Source organism: Salvelinus namaycush, chromosome 26 (assembly GCF_016432855.1).
Source record: "Salvelinus namaycush isolate Seneca chromosome 26, SaNama_1.0, whole genome shotgun sequence".
NCBI lineage: Eukaryota > Metazoa > Chordata > Actinopteri > Salmoniformes > Salmonidae > Salvelinus > Salvelinus namaycush.
The window spans coordinates 30771113-30794180 of NC_052332.1; the positions used below are offsets into that span (position 1 = coordinate 30771113).

The 23068-nt window shown below is 44.6% G+C and overlaps 1 protein-coding gene across 1 annotated transcript in view; it reads left to right on the forward strand.

The window, feature by feature from the left end:
- The first annotated feature begins 1912 nt into the window (after positions 1-1912).
- LOC120021063 (disks large homolog 4-like) overlaps positions 1913-23068 on the forward strand; it is a 152143-nt gene continuing 130987 nt past the window's right edge. Inside the window, exon 1 of the mRNA XM_038964713.1 lies at positions 1913-2077. Within this exon, the coding sequence (XP_038820641.1) occupies positions 1913-2077 (165 nt within the window). The remainder of the gene's footprint in view (positions 2078-23068) is intronic.

Genomic DNA, 23068 nt, shown 5'->3' on the forward strand with positions numbered 1-23068 from the left:
TTCCTCACTCTATTATGTTTTCCCTGCTGTCCTCTTTACTCACTCATTAATGTGTTCCATCTGTCCATCTATTACTTCATGCGTCATTTGTATTCCTCTGCCTCTTTTCTCACTTTCATTATTTTCCTCTTCCTCTTTAACTCACCTCTTATGTTTCCTCATTGTGACACTTTTCCGTTGAGTTACTTATCCCCTATTCATATTAGGTTTTCCTCGCGTATGGTCTGTTTCCTGCTTAGGGTACGAGCTCACCTCATTATGTTTGTCCTCTTGTCCTCTACTACTCCGGGCACCTACATGTTGGATTGCGCCATCGTGTGGCCTCTTGTATCGTCACTCGTATGTTTCCTCTGGCCTCTTTAACTCACATTCATTATGTTTCGTCTGTTTTCTACTACTCTACTGCTTAGTTTCCCTCTGTCCTCGTACTTCCACTCATTATGTTTCCTCTGTTGTGTTTGGCTTTTACTGCACGAGTGTCGGGTCTCACTTATTTTTTTCCTACTGATCTCATGCCCTCTTACGTTGTCTCACTAATGAGCAGGGTCTATTTATGGGAGGGGGGCGGCGTAGTCGATTAGAGTTTCCATCGTGTCCTCTTTACACTGCAGGGTCAGTCTACAGGTGTTTCCTGTCTGATTGTTTATCTTATCCTCGCTTCCGATTAGTTTCCTTCGGATCCCTGCTATTACTTACACTCATATTGCAGTCCTGGTTTTCCTGCTGTCCTCTAAATACCTCACGAATAGTCAGTACTCTGCGTCCATCTCTATTATAATGGTTTTCTCTGTTTTCTTGTTATACTCACGACTCATATATGTTTTGCACGGGATTCCTCTTGTCCTTCTTTACTCACTCATTTTAATGGTTTTCCTCTGTCTCGCTCTTTACTCACTCTTACTTTTTCCTCTGTCCTCGGCTACTCACGTCATTATGTTCTCCTTCGTTGTTTATTCTTTACTCACATAGGTCTTATTTTCTCCTCGGCTGCCGCTTACTCCGCTAGCTTCATTTATGTTGTTCCTCTGTCCTCTTTACTCACCCTCCTAGCTATGTTTGCCTATAAGGCGCCTCTGTTCCTGCGATGCGTTATACTCACAGGGCAAGGTTGGTGGTCCTCGTGTTTGTGCTTTACTCACTTCCGTAGAAGGTTCCTCTCTCTTCCATCTAGACTCCCCTCATTATACGTTTATCCTCTGTTGTCTAGTTACGCGCACTCATTATGGTTTGTGGCCGCGGGTGGCGGTGTGGCGTTACGCACCTCATCTGCACAGGTCTGCCTCCGTGGGCTTGTGTACTCCCAGCCTTAGTAGGGGCCTCTGATGTCCCGCATATACAATCTACCTCGACTGGGTCGTGTACCGCGGGGAGTCTCATGCTCGTAGGATAAGGGTTTCTCTGGGCGGCGGCTCGTCGTGTATCCTACGCATGCGTAAGTCATGATGTTCCGCGGTGGCCGCGTCACTCACGGGCGGGAGGGAGGGTCCGCTGGGCTCTGGGACGGCATCGCATGTGTGCGGGACGTCCCGCAGCGTCGTGTTGCCGTTGCACGCGGGCCGGCGGGACTCTGGCGGCCATGAGGGTATGCAGGTCGGCCGCGCTGATTGTATGTCGTGGTGACCTGCACGCCGGAGGGGGCCGGTAGGGGGGCCGGTGAGGAGCGCAGCCGCGTATCGGGAGCGGTGCGCGCGTGGTCCCGCGCTTTACACTGCACGAGGGTGTATGGATTACCGCGGGCCGCAGGAGCACTCACCCGCTGGAAGGAGGGTCCGGCGGCCGCCAGGGACCACCGGCTCTCGCTCACTGATTATGTGGAGGGCTCGCGAGCCGCGGGGGAACGACAAGCGGGATGGGGCCGCGGGGGGGCGGGACGCATGCATGCTGGTGGCCGCGGCCCGCGTACATCCGCAGGATGGGGTATGCCGCGGGCCAGCTAGACTCCAGAACGCAGGGGAGGTTCCGCGGGGGGGCGGGACGCACTCAGGATGTTTCCGCGGGCCGCGAGACTCACGCAGGAGGGGGCCGCGGGCCGCTGGACCTCACTGCAGGAGGGGGCCGAGGGCCGCTGACGCACTCGGTAAGGGTGCCGCTGCCTCGTACTCACCATGATGGGGCCTCTGCATCTGACGCACTCATTTATGTGTCCGCTTCCTCGAGACTCACTCAGGTATGTGTCCTCTGTCCTCTTTACTCCTCATGCTGTTCACTCTGTCCTCTATACGCACGCAGTATGGTCCTCTGGTCCTCTATACTCCGCATGATGTTTCCTCTTTCCTCTATACGCACGCTTATGTGTCCTCTTGCCTCGTGACTCACTCATTCTGTTTCCTCTGTCCTCTTTCCTCACTCAGTATGTTGTCCGCTGTCCTCTAGACTCACTCATGATGGTGCCGCTGTCACCGCTATAACCCACTCATTGTTTCCTCGGTCCTCTTTCTCACTCATATGTTTCCTCTTTCCTCTTACCTCACTCACTGTTTCGCCGGTCCTCGTGGCACACTATCCCTCTAGCTAGTTATTCTCCATACTACATAGATGCTATTTACAGAATAAACTAAGGCTAAACATCCGCCCCCATTTGAATATAATTAGCTGGCTAACAGCGAGTTTCTTAAGATGTGCCTGGAACGTGATTGTGACTCCACTATGATAGACGCACAGTCGTATCCATGGATATCTGAAACCTTGGTTCCAGGATCACACATCTCTCTCAGAGACAGAGAAACTTTGAGCGTGGCAGGGGAAGGAAGGCCCTCTTTTTGCCAACATTCTGTCCTGCGGCAGATGGACGGTCATTTTATGAAGAGAAGCAAAATTAGTGTCTGGAGAGCAAGTCTCTTTAATGTATGTTTAAAGTATTAAATGGTGCTGGTGGTATGCAGGTGAGGAATTTGACTAGCCCATGATACATTGATTAACCTTTAACTCTAATCCTTAAGAACAAAGGCAACTAGAATGTGAGGACTAGCTCTGAGTTTACAGTAGGTCACTTCCTATACTGACCCCTAACCCTTACCCTTGTTGGATGGCTCCTCTGTCCTCCTCTGGCAGACTAGCTTTCGTTCACTGTAGAATGAAAGTGATAAGAGCTCTCATTAAGATTAAGCACTAACTATAAGTCGCTCCTGGAATAAGATTGTCCTGCTAAATCACATAAATAAAACATTTTAAAAATCCTAAATGCAAAAGGGGAAGTAAACATTAAATGCTGTAAACTTTTTTCAGTCCCACTTTATTTGATGACAAAACTATACACTACCGTCAAGTTTTATACAACACCTACTCATTCAAGGTTTTTTCTTAATTTTTACTATTTTCTTTTCTACATTGTACAATAGTAGTGAAGACATCAAACTATGAAATAACCATCTGGAGAATCATGTAGGAAGGCCCAAAATAGTTAAACATCAAATACACTACCATTCAAAAGTTTGGGGTCACTTAGAATGTCATTGTTTTTGTTAAACAAACCAAATATATTTATATATTTGAGATTTCTTTCAAGAGCCACCCTTTTGCCTTGATGACAGCTTCGTCACACTCTGCAATTCACTCAATAAAGCTTCCCTGGAATGCTTTTCCAACATCTTGAGGAGTTTTCCCACATATGCTGAGCCCTTGTTTGGCTGCTTTTCCTTTCACTCTGTTGTTCGACTCATCCCAAAACCATCTCAATTTGGTTGAGGTCAGGATTGTGAGGCAGGTCATCTGATGCAGAACTCCATCACGGTCAATACCCTTACAACAGGCTGAGTGTGTTTTTGGGGTCATTGTCCTGTTGAGAACAAATTATAGTACCACTAAGCCCAAACCAATGGGATGGTGTATCGCAGCAGAAGCAAAAGGGTTTTTTCCTAATGATCAATTAGCCTTTTAAAATGATAAACTAGCTACGCAACGTGCCATTGGAACACAGGAGTGATGGGTGCTGATAATGGCCCTCTGTACGCCGATTTAGATTTCCCATTAAAAATCACCCGTTTCCAGTTCTAAAACTTTGACTGTAGTTTTATATTTACAGTAATAGTCATAATTACTGTAGTGAGTAAGTATACTTACTATGAAGTACAGTATTTCTACAAAGCAGAGCTGTAATTTCACATTCGAGGTTTGTGTGATTGCTCACCACGAAATGTATTTTGAATACATGCTTTAGATTTGCAAACAAATCATTGTGATTAACACCTCGACTCACTTTAAAACTATCGTTTTTTAATATCAACAGTTTGCACTTTCAAAATATCGGAAATTGTGAAATGTCATACCCCAGCCAACAATTGAGCTGGATCGAGTTTAGAAAGTCCTGCAGCCACAACCCACGAACAAGTACATACATAAGTGTTTGTAAAACCATGTTATTGTGGCAAGGTTTTAAGCATGCGGTCAGTGTGAGAAGGGAGTTGGAATAGGTCACCTCATGGTCAGTGTGAGAAGGGGGTTGAATAGTAACCTCATGTCAGTGGTGAGAAGGGGGTTGAATAGTACACCCTCATGGTCAGTGTGAGAGGGGGTTTGCATAGTCACACCTCATGGTCATGTGGATATGAGTTAATATGAACCAGATCCGTCAGGTCTTTACGTCTCATCCCTACTTCAAAGAGAACCGTTCTTTCCTCCCCCTCTCCTATCTTGTCTCTCTCTTTCTCTCTTCCTCTCAGTTCTCTTGTCACACTCCCTTTGTCTCTCATCCTCTCCTTTATCATATTCCCATACTACCTCTTTCACATCCTCTACCTCCCCTCCTCAACTCCACCTCCCCCTCATCTACATCCACCCTCCTCTAACCTCCACTCTCCTCTTCCTCCCCCTCTCTAACCTCCCCCTCCTCTAACCTTCGCTTCCCCCTTCTCCTAACCTCCCACTCTCCTCTAACTCCTCCCCTCTCTCTACCTCCTCCCTCCTTTAAATTCTCCCACGCTCCTCTAACCTCCCCCTCCTCTAACCTCCTCACCTCTTCTAACCCCCCACTCTCCTCTAACCTCCCCCTCGTCTAACCTCCCACTCTCCTCTAAGAACCTCCTCCCCCTTCCCTCTAACCTCCCCTCCTCTACCCTCCCCCCTCCTCTAACCAACTCCCCCTCCTCTAATAACCTCCCACTCTCCTCTAACCTCCCTCTCCTAACCTCCTCCCAATCCTTTATCTCCCACTCTCCTCTAACCTCCCCCTCCTCTAACCTCCCACTCTCCTCTAGACCTCCCCCTCCTCTACCTCCACCCTCCTTCTAAACCCCACTCTCCTCTAACCTCCACCCTCCCTCTAACCTCCCCCTCATCTATCTCCACCCTCCTCACCTCCCCCTCCTCTTACCTCTTCTTTTCCTATTATGCCTTTCTCTGCCATTTGTCTCTTTCCTCTCCTCCATTTGTCCTTCTTTCCTCTCCTCACATTTTTGTCTCTTTTCCTCTCCTCATTTTGTCTCTTTTCCTCTGCTCACCTTTGGTCTCTTTCTTTCCCTCTGCTCCATTTGTCTCTTTCCTCTCACTCCATTTGTCTCTTTACCTCTCCTCCATTGTCTCTTTCTCTCCTGCATTTGTCTCTTTCCTCTCCTCCATTTGGTCTCTTTTCCTCTCCTCCATTTTGTCTCTTTATCTCTCCTGCATTTGTCTCTTTCCTCTCCTGCATTGTCTCTTTCCTCTCCTGCCTCCATTTGTCTCTTTCTCTCTGCATTTGTCTCTTTCTCTTCCTCCATTTGTCTCTTTCCTCTCCTGCCTTTGTCTCCTTTCCTCCTCCTACTCTTCTCTGCATTTGTCTCTTCCTCTCCTCCATTTGTCTCTTTCTCTCCTACCATTTGTTCTCTTTCCTCTCCTCCATTTGTCCTCTTTCTCTCCGCTCATTTGTCTCTTTCCTCTTCCTGCATTTGTCGCTTCCACTCTTGCCATTTGTCTCTTTTCCTCTCCTGCATTTGTCTCTTTCTCTGCCTCCATTTTCTCTTTCCCTCTCCTCCATTTCCATCCTTCCTGCTTTCTTCCCACCCTTTAATCTCCTGAATTCACCTCTTTCCTCTTTTCCCCCTTATCATATCTCCCTTCTCTCCTATCTAGCTTCACCTCCTCCTTCCCTCCTATCCTCTTTTCTCCATCCTCCCCCTACCCTTTCCTCCCTCTCCACTCCTAGGCTTTCCTCATTAGTGTTTCTCACCGTGATAATTAGACATTTGACTAGATTCGTCAAAGTCAGCACTTTATAGTCTGTGTGCGCATTAGTGGTCCACCGGCCTTCCTGTATGTATGTATGTATGTATGTAATGTTATGTATGTATTATGTAGTATGTATGTTATGTATGTATGTATGTATGTATGTATGTATGTATGTATGTATGTATGGATGTATGTTGTATGTATGTTTTTTTTATGTCTGTAATGTATGTATGTGTATATGTACATACCATCAAAGGTTTTGGACACACCTACTCATTCAGAATTTTTCTTTCGTTTTTTACTATTTTCTACTTGTAGATTAGTAGGGAAGACCTCCAACGATGAAATAGCACATATGGAATCATGTAGTACCCACAAAAGTGTGATAATTAAACAAATCAAAATATAGTTTAGATTTAGATTCTTCAAAGTAGCCACCCTTTGCTTGATGACAGCTTTGCACCTCCTTGGCAATCTCTCAACCATCTTAATCCTGGAATGCGTATATCCACAGTCTTGAAGGGACTGTTGGAATTATCCCCATACGACTGAAGCACTTGTTTGGATGCTTTTCCTTCACTCTGGCGGTCCCAACTCATCCCAAACCATCTCAATTGTGTTGAGGTTGTGTGATGTGGAGGCCCAGGTAATCTGATACAGCACTCCATCACTCTCCTTCTTGGTCAAATAGCCTTACACAGCCTGGATGTGTGTTGGGTCATTGTCCTGTTGAAAAACAAATGATAGTCCCACTAGAGCGGCAAAACCAGATGGGATGGCGTATCGCTGCAGAATGCTTTGGTAGCCATGCTAGTTAAGTGTGCCTTGAATTCTAATCACACCATCACATACAGTGTTCACCACAAGCACTCCCACAACATCACACTCCTCCTCCATGCTTTCACAGTGGAACCACACATGCAGAGATCTCCGTTCACCTAACTCTGCATCTCACAAAGACACGGTGGTTGGAACCAAAATATCAATGTGGACGTCATCGACCAAAGACAGATTTTCCCCCAATCTAATTCCATTTGCTCGTGTTCTTGGCCTCAACTTGGTCTTTTAACCAACTAGGGATATCTTTCTGTATACCACCTTTCACAACACAAATTATTTCTCAAATGCATAAAAAAAGAATTCCACAAATTAACAAGACACACCTGTTTAATTGAAATGCATTCCAGGTGACTACCTCATGGAGCTGGTTGAGGAGAATGCCAAGAGTGTGGCAAAGCTTCATCAAGGCAAAGGGTGGCTACTTTGAAGAATCTCAATATAATATGTTTTGGTTTGTTTTTAACAAAAACAATGACATTTCTAGTGACCCCAAACTTTTGCAATGGTAGTGTATTTTGATTTGTGTTAACTATTTTTGGTCCTACATGATTCCTAGTGTTAATTCATAGTTTGATGTCTTCTACTACTATTGTATAATATAGAAAATAGTAAAAAATTAGAAAAACCCTTGAAATGATAGTGTGTCCCAACTTTGAACCGATAGTGTATACAGTATGCATTTAGTATGGGGTCGGGGGCGGCAGGTAAGCCAGTGGTTAGAGCTTTGGGCCAGTAACAAAAGTTGCTAGATCAAATCCCTGAGCCAACAGGTTAAAATCTGTTGTTCTCCCCCGAACAAGCATTAACCCACTGTTCCCCCGGTAGTCCGTCATTGGTAAAGAGGGGAAAAGAGAATTTGTATGTTATGGCTGGTTGGCTGCTTTGCTTTAGGCTCCAAGTGTGAACATCTTTCCACCAGCTGCCAGCTTTAGCCTCCATGTTTGTAGAACTGCACCCTTGACGCTGTCTGCCGCTCTACCTGGTATCTTTGACAACAGAATATTATTAGTGACCATCTGAAGTGTTCAGTGTGTGTGTCGGGGAGGATGGGATTGGAAGCTGGTGACTACTGCTGCCTAGTCCGTAGGATGGATTCAGATCGGTCCTTCTGAGGCCCCCCTCACCCTCACACACACATCAAACAAAAACGCCAGCCACTTCATTATTCATTCAGCTGCTTCTGCACACAACTCTGCTCAGCTTAACCTTGTCTGAAAGACTGTATGTCTCTGGAGTGGCGCGTGTGTGTGTTCACAGTGTGTACCGGTGTGTTTTAAGCCATGTGTATGTGTATATTCCAGAGTATGTGTTGAGTAAAGTATCTCTATTATTTTGCAATATGTATGGTGTGTTGAAAATGTGCAGTTGTGAGTCCATGTTGGGGCTATATATAGTATGTGAACTCATAATGGAAAACATCATAATGCATGAATGACTATCAATTTGCTTTGAAAGTGCATTTTCAGTGATAGTAAATGTAGCAAGTTAAATCTAGCCTAGTGCTGTATGCGCCATTTGCCAGGGTTACTGTGGTTGACTTACTAAGGCAGATAGCTACATATTGATTTCCAATTCCAGGACATAGGCCAGGACACAGGCCCAGACCACAAGCCCAGGACACAGGCCAGGACACAGGCCCGGGTACACAAGCAAGGACAACAGCTCTGGTCCTCTGTCCCCTCCCACCAGCTGTTGTGTGTGTGTTCAAGCCACGAGGGCCAGGGAGCGAGCACTGGTCCTGTCAAAGTGCTCCCTGTGCTGTTATCTATTGTCTTACTCCTGTCTAATTCACTACTTCTTTCCTCCCTCCTTCATGTCTCCTCAGCCTGATTCCATTCTCTTCATCTCCAACTCGCAACCTCATTCTCTCTTTCAGAGTCTATTGAATGTGTTTATATTCGTCCTCATGAAAGGTCTTAGAATAATCCATAATTTGACATTATAACTGTGGCTCGAGCCCTGAATGCTGATTGGCTGAACAGCCGTGGTAAAATCAGACCGGATCCACGGGTATTACAAAACTTTAATTTTTACTGCTCTAATTATGTTGGTACGCATTTTATAATAGCAATAGGGACTTCAGAGGTTTGTGTTATATAGCCAATATACACGACAATATATCCCAGGCACTCACCGTTACGTCACTCTTAGAAAACAAGCCCCTTAACTGTTGTCATATTTGGCCCATATACCCCACTCCTCTCGCCTTTTTTGCATGAATTATACCATAGATTTTCTTTGTCAGTAAGACTTCTTATAATTGAACACGCTATCTCTCACAGACTGCAACTCACACGTCACAACCCACTTCACCACACTCAACCCTACATCTATACTAAGCCCCACACCCACACACTCAGACACCCTCACACTGTGCCCTGAATCCACACACTCCACCTATCAAACACAAAGCCACACAGCTACAGATGTACACACTACACACATTGTACCGTCAGAAAAATAAACCACCCCCACACAACACACTAACAACCAAGCACACTGACCTCGAATGGAAGAGAGTAAGAAACAGTGTCACCCTTTGTCCCCATCTAATTGAATTCTAGATGTTTTTATTCACACATAATCCACACACAGACCCTGTTTTCATGGCTCTAGTCTTCATCTACACCTGTTTTGGATGCTGTCTGGTGTCACAGCCCCTGCCTGGGATGGTCCCACTACAGATGACAAAGGTTGGATCGGCTGGGACTAGTCCCTTCACATTGGGTTAGAAGGCTATGCTGCAACATGACCCCTCCCTAGTGTAATTCCTGCTGATGGCCTGTCTGGTAACACTGCTGAATGCCTGGCTGGTAACAACTCGCTGAATGCCTGTCTGGTAACATTTCATTGATGCCTGGTCTGGTAACACTGCTTGAATTGCTGGCTGGTAACACTGCTGAATGCCTATCCTGGTAACTTGCTAATCCTGGCTGGTAACACTGCTGATGCCTGGCTGGTAACACGCTGAATGGCTGTCTGTAACACTGCTGAATTGCCTTCTGGTAACACTGCGAATCTATCTGGTAACATTGCTGATGCTGGCTGGTAACACTGCTGAATGCCTGGCTGGTACACTGCTGAATCCTATCTGGGACATTGCTGATGCCTGGCTGGTAACATTGCTGATGCCTGTCTGGTAGCACTGCTGAATCCTGTCTGGGAACACTGCTGAATGCCTGTCTGTAACATTGCTGAATTGCCTGGCTGGTAACATTGCTGAAATGTCTGTCTGGTAACACTGCTGAATGCCTGGCTGTAACAATGCTGACTGCCTATCTGGTAACACTGCTGAATGCCTGTCTGGTGAACATTGCTGAATGGCCTGTCTGGTAAACTGCTGAAATGCCTATCTGGTAACATTGCTGAATGCCTGGCTGGTACACTGCTGAATGCCTGGCTGGTAACACTGCTGAATGCCTATCTGTAACATTGCTGATGCCTGTCTGGTAAAACTGCTGAATGGCTGGCTGGTAACACTGCTGAATGCCTGTCTGGTAACATTTGCTGAATGCCTGGTTCTGGTAACAACTGCTGAATGCCTGGCTGGTAACACTGCTGAATGCCTGGTACTGGTAATCACTGCTGATGCCTATCTGGTAACACGCTGATGCCCTGTCTGGTAACACTGGCTGAAATGCATGGCTGGTAACATTGCTGAATGCTGCTGGTAACACTGCTGATGCCCTGTCTGGTAACATTGCTGAATGCCTATCTGGTAACACTGCTGAATGGCTGTCTGGTAACAAAAACTGCTGAAAATTGCCTGTCTGGTTAACACTGGGATGAAATGCCTTTCTGGTAACATTGCTGAATGCCTGGCTGGTAACGACTGCTGAATGCCTGTCTGGTAACACTGCCTGATGCCTATCTGGTAACATTGCTGAATGCCTATCTGTAAACATGCTGAATGCCGGCTGGTAAAACTGCTGATGCCTGTACTGGTAACACTGCTGAAATGCCTATCTGGGTAACCTGCTGAATGCCTACCTGGTAACATTGCTGAATGCTGGCTGTAACATTGGCTGATGCCTGTCTGGTAACATTCTGAATGCTTGGCTGGCAACACTGCTGAATGCCTGGGCTGGTAACACGCTGAATTGCCTACTGTAACACTGCTGAATGCCTGTCTGGTAAAACATTGCTGAATGCCTGTCTGGTAACACTGCTGAATGCCTATCTGGTAACATTGCTGAATGCTTGTCTTGGGGGTAACAGCTGCATGATGCCTGTCTTGTACACTGCTTTATGCCTGGCTAGTACACTGCTGAATGCCTGGTCTGGTAAACGGACACTGCTAATGCCTTCTTAACACTGCTTAATCGTGGCTAGTACACTGCTGAATGGCTGTCTGGTACCTGCTTATGCATGGCTGTAACACTGCTGAATACCTGCTGTGCTGGCGGCTGCTGACTGCCTGACTGGATGGATGGCTAGAGAACATAATCAGAAAAAGAAAAGACTGTATGAAATAATGTCCTTTGGTGTCAAGGGAGACGGTGGGATCCATACAGACATTCCCTTGATCCCAAACCACTGTATAAAGATGGCCATGATGTTCTCCTATAAGTAGTGTCAGAGGTATAGTAGCCTTGCGAATGCATCAGATACTATGACAGTGTCTATTCATACTCTTCAACATAGAGTAGGCGGACCAACCTTGTGGCATGATGTATAAGTGCAAGCAAAATGGAATTTAGCCCAGTGACCACTATTTCTAATTTCTACTGCTTCATTACTCATTTAACGTCATTAACATCATTATAATTCCTGTACAGTAGCCTACATCCTAATTGCGTAGCGTCTGTCGTTTTCAACCATTTATGATGCGTTCTCGTCATGGGAATGAGACACTGAAAAATAGGAATCATTAAAGAGAATGACAATGATTGACTCCTGCTTACCTAGTGGTTTGTTAACATTGACTGTTTTCCCTGCTCTGTTAATCTGAAATGCTGGTCGGACAAACGGGTCGGCTTAGAACACTGCGCATTTCCAAAAAACGGCTCCTCTGAATGTGCCTAAGTCTTTGGATGTCCGATGACGTGCTCTCTAGTGTTAATGGCGTTAACTGCTACTCTATTCTGTCACGGCAGGAACTGAATAGAGAGAAAACAGACAGATCAATTAACTGATTATGAAGTCACAAAACATACACATTGAGTGGTTTGTTTGTCTCTGACCTCTGTATCTTCATGTTCCTCTTATGGGTGGAGGTCAGTTTCTTACAACCACGTCTATCAGGGCCGTTTGTTTGCCATGTTGTCCATGGCAAACAACGGCCCTGATCGCTTGGTGCTAAGCAACTGCCATCACCCATAAGAGGAACATGAGATACAGAGTCAGAGACAAACAACCACTCAAATTGTTGTTTGTGCTTCATATCAGTTAATTGATCTGTCATGTTTTCTCTCTATTCAGTCCTGCCTGTGACAGATATAGAGGTAGCAGTTTACCCCATTAACACTAGAGAGCACGTCATCGACATCAAAGACTTAGGCATTCAGAGAGCCGTTTTTTTGGAATGCAGCAGGTTAAGCCGACCCTTTTTTTCCGACCAGAATTTCAGTAACAGAGCAGGGAAAACAGTCAATGTTCACAAACCACTAGGCTAATGCAGGAGTCATATTCATTGTCATTCTCTTACTGATTCTTATTTTTCAGTGGTCTCATCCCAGACGAGAACGCATAATGGTTGAAAAACGACAGACGCTACGCCATTAGGATGTAGCTACTGTACAGGAATATATGAATGTAATGACGTAAAATGAGTAATGAGCAGTAGAATAGTGTCCCTGGGCTAAATTCCCATTTTCTTGCACTTATACATCATGCCACAAGGTGTCGCCTACTCTATGTTGAAGAGTATGATAAGAGCACTGTCATAGTATCTGATGCATTCGCAAGGCTAATAATACCCTCTGACACTCCTTAATAGGAGACATCATGGCCATCTTTATACAGTGTGGATCAGGGAATGTCTTGTATGGATCCCACCGTCTCCCTTGACAACCAAAGGACATTATTTCATACCAGTCTTTTCTTTCTGATATGTCTCTACCATCCATCCAGTCCCAGTCAGCCAGCCAGCCACCACAGCCAGGTATTCAGCAGTGTGTTACTACCAGGCATTAAGCAGTGTTACCAACAGCCATTCAGCGTGTTACTAGCCAGGCATTACAGCAGTGTTACCGACAGGCATTCAGCAGTGTTACCAGACAGGCATTCAGCAGTGTTACTAGCCAGGCATAAAGCAGTGTTACCAGACAGGCATTCAGCAGTGTTACCAGACAAGCATTCAGCAATGTTACCAGATAGGCATTCAGCAGTGTACCAGACAGGCATTCAGCAATGTTACCAGACAGGCATTCAGCAGTGTTACCAGATAGGCATTCAGCTGTACAGCCAGGCATTCAGCAGTGTTTACCACCAAGCATTCAGCAATGTTACCAACAGGCATTCAGCAATGTTACCAGCCAGGCATTCAGCAATGTTACCAGATAGGCATTCGCAGTGGTTACCAGATAGGCATTCAGCAGTGTTACCAGACGGCTTCAGCATTGTTACCAGCCAGGCATCGCATGTTACCAGATAGCTTCAGCAATGTTACCAGATAGGCTTTCAGCGTGTTACCAGACAGGCATTCAGCAGTGTTACCAGCGGCATTCAGCAATGTTACCAGAAAGGCATTCAGCAGTGTTACCAACAGGCATTCAGCAGGTTACCAGACAGCCATTCAGCAGTGTTACCAGATAGGCAAGCAATGTTACCAGACGGCATTCAGCAGTGTTACCAGCCAGGCATTCAGCAATGTTACCGCCAGGCATTCAGCAGTGTTACCAGACAGGCATTCAGCAGTGTTACCAGATAGGCATTCAGCAGTGTTTACCAACAGGCATTCAGCAGTGTTACCCAGCCAGGCATTCAGCATGTTACCAGACAGGCATTCAGCAATGTTACCAGACAGGGCATTCAGCAGTGTTACCAGCAGCCATTCAGCAGTGTTACCAGACAGGCATTCAGCAATGTTACCAGATAGGCATTCGCAGTGTTACCAGCCAGTTCAGCAGTGTTACCAGCCAGGCATTCCGCATGTTACCAGCTAGGCATTCAGCAGTGTTACCAGACGGCATTCAGCAATGTACCAGACGCATTCAGCAGTGTTACCAGATAGGCATTCAGCAGTGTTACCAGCCAGGCATTCAGCAGTGTTACCAGACAGACATTCAGCAATGTTACCAGCCAGGCATTCAGCAATGTGTACCAGACAGGCATTCAGCAGTGTTACCAGACAGGCATTCAGCAGTGTTGACCAGACAGGCATTCAGCAATGTTTACCAGCCAGGCATTCAGCAATGTTTCCAGATAGGCATTCAGCAGTGTTACCAGCCAGGCATTCAGCAGTGTTACCAGCCAGGCATTCAGCATGTTACCAGATAGGCATTCAGCAGTGTTTACCAGACAGCATTCGCAGTGTTACCAGACAGCCATTCAGCAGTGTTCCAGCCAGGCATTCAGCATGTTACCAGCAGGCTTCAGCAATGTTACCAGATGGCATTCAGCGTGTTACCAGACAGCCTTCAGCAGTGTTCCAGCAGGCATTCAGCATGTTACCAGACAGGCATTCAGCGTGTTACCAGCCAGGCATTCAGCGTGTTACCAGACAGGCATTCACAGTGATACACTAGGGATGGGTCATGTTGCAGCATGAGCCTTTAACCCAATGTGAAGACTAGTCCCCAGCCGATCCAACCTGTCACTCTGTAGTAGGACCAATCCCAGGCAGGCTGTGACAACAGCAGCATCAAACAGGTAGATGAAGACTAGAGCATGAAACAGGGTCTGTGTGTGGATTATGTGTTGAATACAACATCTAGAATTCAATTAGGATTGGGACAAAGGTTGACACTGTTTCTTACTCCTCTTCCATTCGAGCAGTGTGCTTGGTTTTAGTGGTTTGTGTGTGGGTGGGTTTATTTTTCTGACGTGTACATGTGTGTAGTGTGTACATCTGTAGGTGTGTGGCTTTGTGTTTTGAATAGGTTGGAGTGTGTGGATTCAGGGCACAGTGTGAGGGTGTCTGAGTGTGTGGGTGTGGGGCTTGTATAGATGTAGGTTGAGTGTGTTGAGTGGGTTGTGACGTGTGAGTTGCAGTCTGTGAGAGATAGAGTGTTCATTCTACTAAGTCTTACTGCAAAGAAAATCTATGGTATAATTCAGCAAAAAGGCGAGAGGAGGTGTGGTATATGGCCAATATACCACAGTTAAGGGCTGTTTTTAAGCGTGACGTAACGCTGAGTGCCTGGATATATTGGTCGTGGTATATTGGCTATATAACACAAACCTCTGAAGTCCCTTATTGTATTATAAACTGGTTACCAACATAATTAGAGCAGTAAAAATAAGTTTTGTCATACCCGTGGTATACGGTCTGATTCCACGGCTGTCAGCCAATCAGCATTCAGGCTCGAGCCACCCAGTTTATAATGTCAAATTATGACTTATTCTAAGACCTTTCATGAGACGAATATAAACACATTCAATAGATCTCTGAAAGAGAGACTGAGGTTGAGAGTTGGAGATGAAGAGAATGGAATCAGCTGAGGGACAGTGAAGGAGGGAGGAATAGAAGTAGTGAATTAGACGTAGTAAGACATAGATAACAGCACCCCGGGAGCACTGTGACAGGACCAGTGCCTCTGCTCCTCTGGCCCTGTGGCTGAACACACACACACAGCTGGTGGAGGGACAGAGGACAGAGCCTGTGTCCTTGCTGTGTACCCGGCCTGTGTCCTGGCCTGTGTCCTGGCTTTGTTCTGGCCTGTGTCCTGGCCTATGTCCTGGACTGGAAATCAAATGAGCTATCTGCCTTAGCAGTTCAACACAGACCCCTTGGCAAATGGCGCAATCACACTAGGATAGAATTTAACTTGCTTACATTTTACTATCACTGAAAATGCACTTTTCAAATGCATACTTGATATTCATTCATGCATTATGAGTTTCCATTATGAGTTCACATACTATATTACCCACATGGACTCACAAGCTGCACATTTTCAACACACCATACATATTGCAATAGAGATACTTTCCTCACACACCTACTCTGGAATATACACATACACATGGCTTAAACACACACCGGTACACACTGTGAACACACACACGCGCACTCAAGAGACACACAGTCTTGTCAGACAAGTTAAGCTGAGCAGAGTTGTGTGCAGAAGCAGCTGATTGAATAATGAAGTGGCTGGGTTTGTTTTGATTGTGTGTGAGTGGTGAGGGGGCCTCAGATATGACCGCTGAACTCCATCCTACAGACTAGGCAGCAGTAGTCACCAGCTTCTCAATCCCCTATCCTCCCCGACACACACACTGCACAATTCAATTGTCACTAATAATATTCATGTTTGTTCTTAAGATCCAGGTAGAGCTGGCAGCACAGCGTCAAGTGGTGCAGTTCATACAACATGGAGGCTAAAGCTGGCAGCTGTGGAAAGATGTTCACACTGGAGCTAAGCAAAGCAGCCAACCACCACATACATACAAATTCTTCTTTACAATGACGGACTACCGGGAACAGTGGGTTAACTGCCTTGTTCAGGGGGAGAACAACAGATTTTTACTTGTTGGCTCAGGGATTTGATCTAGCAACCTTTTGTTTACTGCCCAAAGCTCTAACCACTAGGCTACCTGCCGCCCCATACATACTGCATACTGTATACACTATCGGTCAAAAGTTTGGACACACCTACTCATCAGGGTTTTTCTTAATTTTTTACTATTTTCTATATTATACAATAGTAGTGAAGATCAAAACTATGAATAACACATATGGATCAGGTAGGAACCAAAAATAGTTAAACAAATCAAAATACACTACCATTCAAAAGTTTGGGGTCACTTAGAAATGTCATGTTTTTTGTTAAACAAACCAAATATATTTTTATATTTGAGATTCTTCAAAGTAGCCACCCTTTGCCTTGATGACAGCTTTGCACACTCTTGGCATTCTCCAACCAGCTCCATGAGGTAGTCACCCTGGAATGCTTCAATTAACAGGTGTGTCTTGTTAATTTGTGGAATTCCTTTTTTTATGCTTTGAGAAAATAATTTGTGTTGTGACAAGGTGTATACAGAAGATATCCCTAGTTGGTAAAAGACCAAGTTTGGGCCAAGAAACACGAGCAATGGACATTAGATTGGTGGAAATCTGTCCTTTGGTCTGATGAGTCCACATTTGATATTTTTGGTTCCAACCACCGTGTCTTTGTGAGATGCAGAGTAGGTGAACGGATGATCTCTGCATGTGTGTTCCCACTGTGAAGCATGGAGGAGGAGGTGTGATGTGTGTGGAGTGCTTTGCTGGTGACACTGTATGTGATTTATTTAGAATTCAAGGCACACTTAACTACATGGCTACCACAGCATTCTGCAGCGATACGCCCATCCCATCTGGTTTGCGCTTAGTGGGACTATCATTTGTTTTTCAACAGGACAATGACCCAACACACCTCCAGGCTGTGTAAGGGCTATTTGACCAAGAAGAGAGTGATGGAGTGCTGTCTAAGATTACCTGGCCTCCACAATCACACAACCTCAACACAATTGAGATGGTTTTGGATGAGTTGGACCGCAGAGTGAAGGAAAGCAGCCAACAAGTGCTCAGCGTATGTGGATTATCCAACAGTCTCCTTCAAGACTGTTGTAAGCTTTCCAGGATAAGCTGGTTGAGAGATTGCCAAGAGTGTGCAAAGCTGTCATCAAGGCAAAGGGGGCTACTTTGAAGAATCTAAAATCTAAAATATATTTTGATTGTTTAATTAACACTTTTTTGGTACTACATGATTCCATATGTGCATTTCATCGTTTTGAGGTCTTCCCTTAATCTACAATGTAAAAATAGTAAAACGAAAGAAAAATTCTTGAATGAGTAGGTGTGTCCAAACCTTTGACTGTACTGTACATATACACATACTACATACATACATACATACATACATCATACATACATCACATACATACATACATACATACATACATACATACATACATACATACATACATACATACATACATACATACATACTCACATACATACAAACATACAGGAAGGCCACTAATGCGCACACAGACATAAGTGCTGACTTTGACTACATCTAGTCAAATGTATAATTCATCTGTAGAAACACTAATGAGGAAAGCCTAGGGAGTGGAGGAGACAGGGGATAGGGGAGGATGGGAAAAGAGGATATGAGGGAAGGGAGGAGTAGCTAGGATGAGAGAAGGGAGATAAGGGGAAAGAGGAAAGAGGTGAATTCAGGAATTAAAGGGTGGAAGAAGCAGGAAGGTGAAATGGAGGAGAGGAAAGAGACAAATGGAGGAGAGGAAAGAGACAATGCAGGAGAGGAAAGAGACAAATGCAGGATTGGAAAGAGACAAATGCAGGAGAGGAAAGAGACAAATGGAGAGAGAGGAAATAGACAAATGGAGGAGAGGAAAGAGACAAATGGAGGAGAGGAAAGAGACAAGACAGAAATGCAGGAGAGGAAAGAGACAATGCAGGAGAGGAAAGAGACAAATGGAGGAGAGGAAAAGAGACAAATGCAGGAGAGGAAAGAGACAAATGGAGGAGAGGAAAGAGACAAATGCAGGAGAGGAAAGAGACAAATGCAGGAGAGGAAAGAGACAAATGAGGAAGGAAAGAGACATGGAGGAGAGGAGAGACAAATGCAGGAGAGGAAAGAGAAAATGGAGGAGAGGAAAGAGACAATGGAGGAGAGGAAGAGACAAATGGAGCAGAGAAAGAGACAAATGGAGCAGAGGAAAGAGAACAATGGAGGAGAGGAAAGAGACAAATGAGGAGAGGAAAGAGACAAATGGAGGAGAGGAAAGAGACAAATGGAGAGAAAAGGCATAATAGGAAAAGAGAGGTTAGAGGAGGAGGATGTGAGAGGAGGGTGGAGATTAGAGGAGGGGGAGGTTAGAGGAGGGTGGAGGTTAGAGGAGAGTGGGGGGTTAGAAGAGGGTGGAGGTTAGAGGAGGGGGAGGTTAGAGGAGAGTGGGAGGTTAGAGGAGGGGGGAGGTTAGAGGAGAGTGGGAGATTAAGGAGGGAGGAGGTGAGAGAGAGGGGGTTAGAGGAGAGTGGAGGTTGAGGAGGGGGGAGGTTAGGAGGAGGGGGGTTAGAGGAGGGGAGGTTAGAGAGGGGGGAGGTTAGAGGAGAGTGGGAGGTTAAGGAGGGGAGGTTAGAGGAGAGTGGGGGGTTAGAAGAGGGAGAGGGTTAGAGGAGGGAGGTTAGAGGAGAGTGGGGAGATTAAAGGAGGGAGGAGGTTAGAGGAGAGGGGAGGTTGAGGAGAGTGGGAGGTTAGAGAAGGGGAGGTTAGAGGAGGGGAGGTTAGAGGAGGGGGGAGGTTAGAGGAGAGTGGAGGTTGAGGAGGGGGGAGGTAGATGAGGGGGAGGTTAGAGGAGGGGGAGGTTAGAGGATGTGAAAGAGGTAGTATGGGATATGATAAGGAGGAGGATGAGAGACAAAGGGAGTGTGACAAAGAAGAGAGGAAGAAGAGAAAAGAGAGACAAGATAGGAGAGGGGAAAGAACTGGGTTTCCTCTTGAAGAGGGATGAGACGTAAAGACCTGCGATCTGGTTCATATTAACTCATATCACACTGACCATGAGGGTGTACTATTCAACCCCTTCCACACTGACCATGAGGGTGTACTATTCAACCCCCTTCTCACACTGACCATGAGGGTGTACTATTCAACCCCCTTCTCACACTGACCATGAGGGTGTACTATTCACCTCCCTTCTCACACTGACCAGCATGCTTAAAACCTTGCACAATAACATGGTTTTACAACACACTTATGTATGTACTTGTTCGTTGGTTGTGGCTTGCAGAATTTCTAACCTCGTATCCAGGCTCAATTGTTGGCTGGTGTATGACATTTCACAATTTCAGATATTTGAAATTGCAAACTGTGATATTAAAAAACGATAGTTTTAAAGTGAGTCGAGGTTTTAATCACATGAATTTGTTTGCAAATCTAAAGCATGTATAAAATACATTTCTGTGAGCAATCACACAAACCTCAATGTGAAATTACAGCTGCTTTGTAGAATCTGTACCTTCATAGTAAGTATACTTTACTCACTACAGTAATTATGACCTATTACTGTAAATATAACTACCAGTCAAAAGTTTTAGAACTGGAAACGGGTGATTTTTAATGGATATCTAAATCGGCGTACAGAGGGCCATTATCAGCAACCATCACTCCTGTGTTCCAATGGCACGTTGCGTTAGCTAGTTTATCATTTTAAAAGGCTAATTGATCATTTGAAAACCCTTTTGCTTTCTGCACGATACCCCATCCCATTTGGTTTGGGCTTAGTGGTACTAAATTTGTTTCTCAACAGGACAATGACCCAAAACACACCTCCAGCCTGTGTAAGGGCTATTTGACCTTGATGGAGTTCTGCATCAGATGACCTGGCCTCCACAATCCCTGACCTCAACCAAATTGAGATGGTTTGGGATGAGTCGAACCACAGAGTGAAGGAAAAGCAGCCAACAAGTGCTCAGCATATGTGGGAACTCCTTCAAGACTGTTGGAAAAGCATTCCAGGTGAAGCTTATTGAGGGAATGCCAAGAGTGTGCGAAGCTGTCATCAAGGCAAAGGGTGGCTACTTTGAAGAATCTCAAATATAAATATATTTGGTTTTGTTTAACAAAAACAATGACATTCTAAGTGACCCCAAACTTTTGAATGGTAGTGTATTTTGATTTGTTTAACTATTTTTGGGTTCCTACATGATTCCATATGTGTTATTTCATAGTTTTGATGTCTTCACTACTATTGTACAATGTAGAAATAGTAAAAATTAAGAAAACCCTTGAATGAGTAGGTGTTGTAAAACCTTTTGATCGGTAGTGTATTTTTTTGTCATCAATATAGTGGGACTGAAAAAAGTTTACAGAATTAATGTTTACTTCCCTTTTCTGCATTTGATTTTTAAAATGTTTTATTTATTTATTTAGCAGACCTCTTATCCAAGCGACTTATAGTTAGTGCATTAATCTTAAGAGAGCTCTTCTCACTTTCATCTACAGTAGAAAGCTAGTCCTGCAGGAGACAGAGAGCCATCCACAGGGTTAAGGGTTAGGGGTCAGTATAGGAAGTGACCTACTGTAACTCAGAGCTAGTCCTTCACTTCTAGTTGACCTTTGTTCTTAAGGATTAGAGTTAAGGTTAATCAATGTCTCATGGCTGTCATTCCTCACCTGCACTACCACCAGGCACCATTAATACTTTATCACATACCATTAAAGAGACTTGCTTCTCCAGACACTAATTTTGCTTCTCTTCTATAAATTGACCGCCATCTGCCGCAGAATGTTTGGCAAAAAGAGGGCCTTCCTTCCCCTGCCAGCTCAAGCTTTTTCTCGCTCTGAGAGAGATGTGTGATCCTGGAACAAGTTTGTCAGATATCCATGGATACCGACTGTGCTCTATCATAGTGGATTCATCATCACTGTTCATGGCACATCTTAAGAAACTCCTGTTAGCCAGCATAATTATATTCAAACTGGGGCGGATGTTTTAGCCTTAGTTTTATTCTGTAAATAGCATCTATTGTAGTATGGAGGAATAAATAGCATGAGTGATAGTGTGCAAAGAGACCGGCGAAACAGTGAGTGAGTAAAGAGGACAGAGGAAACCTAATGAGTGAGTAAAGAGGACCGAGGAACAATGATGAGTATAGAGGCAGAGGAAACATAATGAGTGAGTATAGAGGACAGAGGAAACATAATGAGTGAGTAAAGAGGACAGAGGAAACATAATGAGTGAGTAAAGAGGACAGAGGAAACATATGAGTGAGTATAGGACGAGGAAACATATGAGTGAGTATAGAGGACAGAGAACATAATGAGTGAGTATAGAGGACAGAGAAACATAATGAGTGAGTAAGAGAGACAGAGAAACATATGAGTGAGTATAGAGGACAGAGGAAACATAATGAGTGAGTATAGAGACAGAGGAACATAATGAGTGAGTAAAGAGACAGAGGAAACATAATGATGAGTATGAGGACAGAGGAAACATAATGAGTGAGTAAAGAGGACAGAGGAAACATAATAGTGAGTAATAGAGGACAGAGGAAACATAATGAGTGAGTAAAGAAAACGAGGAAACATAATGAGTGAGTTATAGAGGCAGAGGAAACATAATGAGTGAGTATAGAGGACAGAGGAAACCATAATGAGTGAGTAAAGAAAACAGAGGAAACATAATGAGTGAGTAAAGAGGACAGAGGAAACATAATGAGTGAGTAAAGAGGACCGAGGAAACATAATGAGTGAGTATAGAGGACAGAGGAAACATAATGAGTGAGTAAGAGGACAGAGGAAAACATAATTTGAGTATAGGACAAAAACATAATGAGTGAGTAAAGAAAACAGAGGAAACATAATGAGTGAGTAAGAGTACAGAGGAAACATAATGAGTGAGTAAAGAAAACAGAGGAAACATAATGAGTGAGTATAGAGGACAGAGGAAATAATGAGTGAGTAAAGAAAACAGAGGAAACATAATGAGTGAGTAAAGAGGACAGAGGAAACATAATGAGTGAGTAAAGAGACAGAGGAAACATAATGAGTGAGTATAGAGACAGAGGAACATAATGGTGAGTAAAGAGGACAGAGGAAACATAATGAGTAGTAAGAGACGAGGAAACATAATGAGTGAGTAAAGAAAACGGAGGAAACATAATGAGTGAGTAAAGAAGACAGAGGAAACATAATGAGTGAGTAAAGAAAACAGAGGAAACATAATGAGTGAGTATAGAGGACAGAGGAAACATAATGAGTGAGTAAAGAAACACAGAGGAACATAATGAGTGAGTATAGAGGACAGAGAAACATAATGAGTGAGTAAGAGGACAGAGGAAACATAATAAGTGAGTAAAGAGGACAGAGGAAACATAATGAGTGAGTAAGAACAGAGGAAACATAATGAGTGAGTATAGAACAGAGGAAACATAATGAGTGAGTAAAGAGGACAGAGAAACATAATGAGTGAG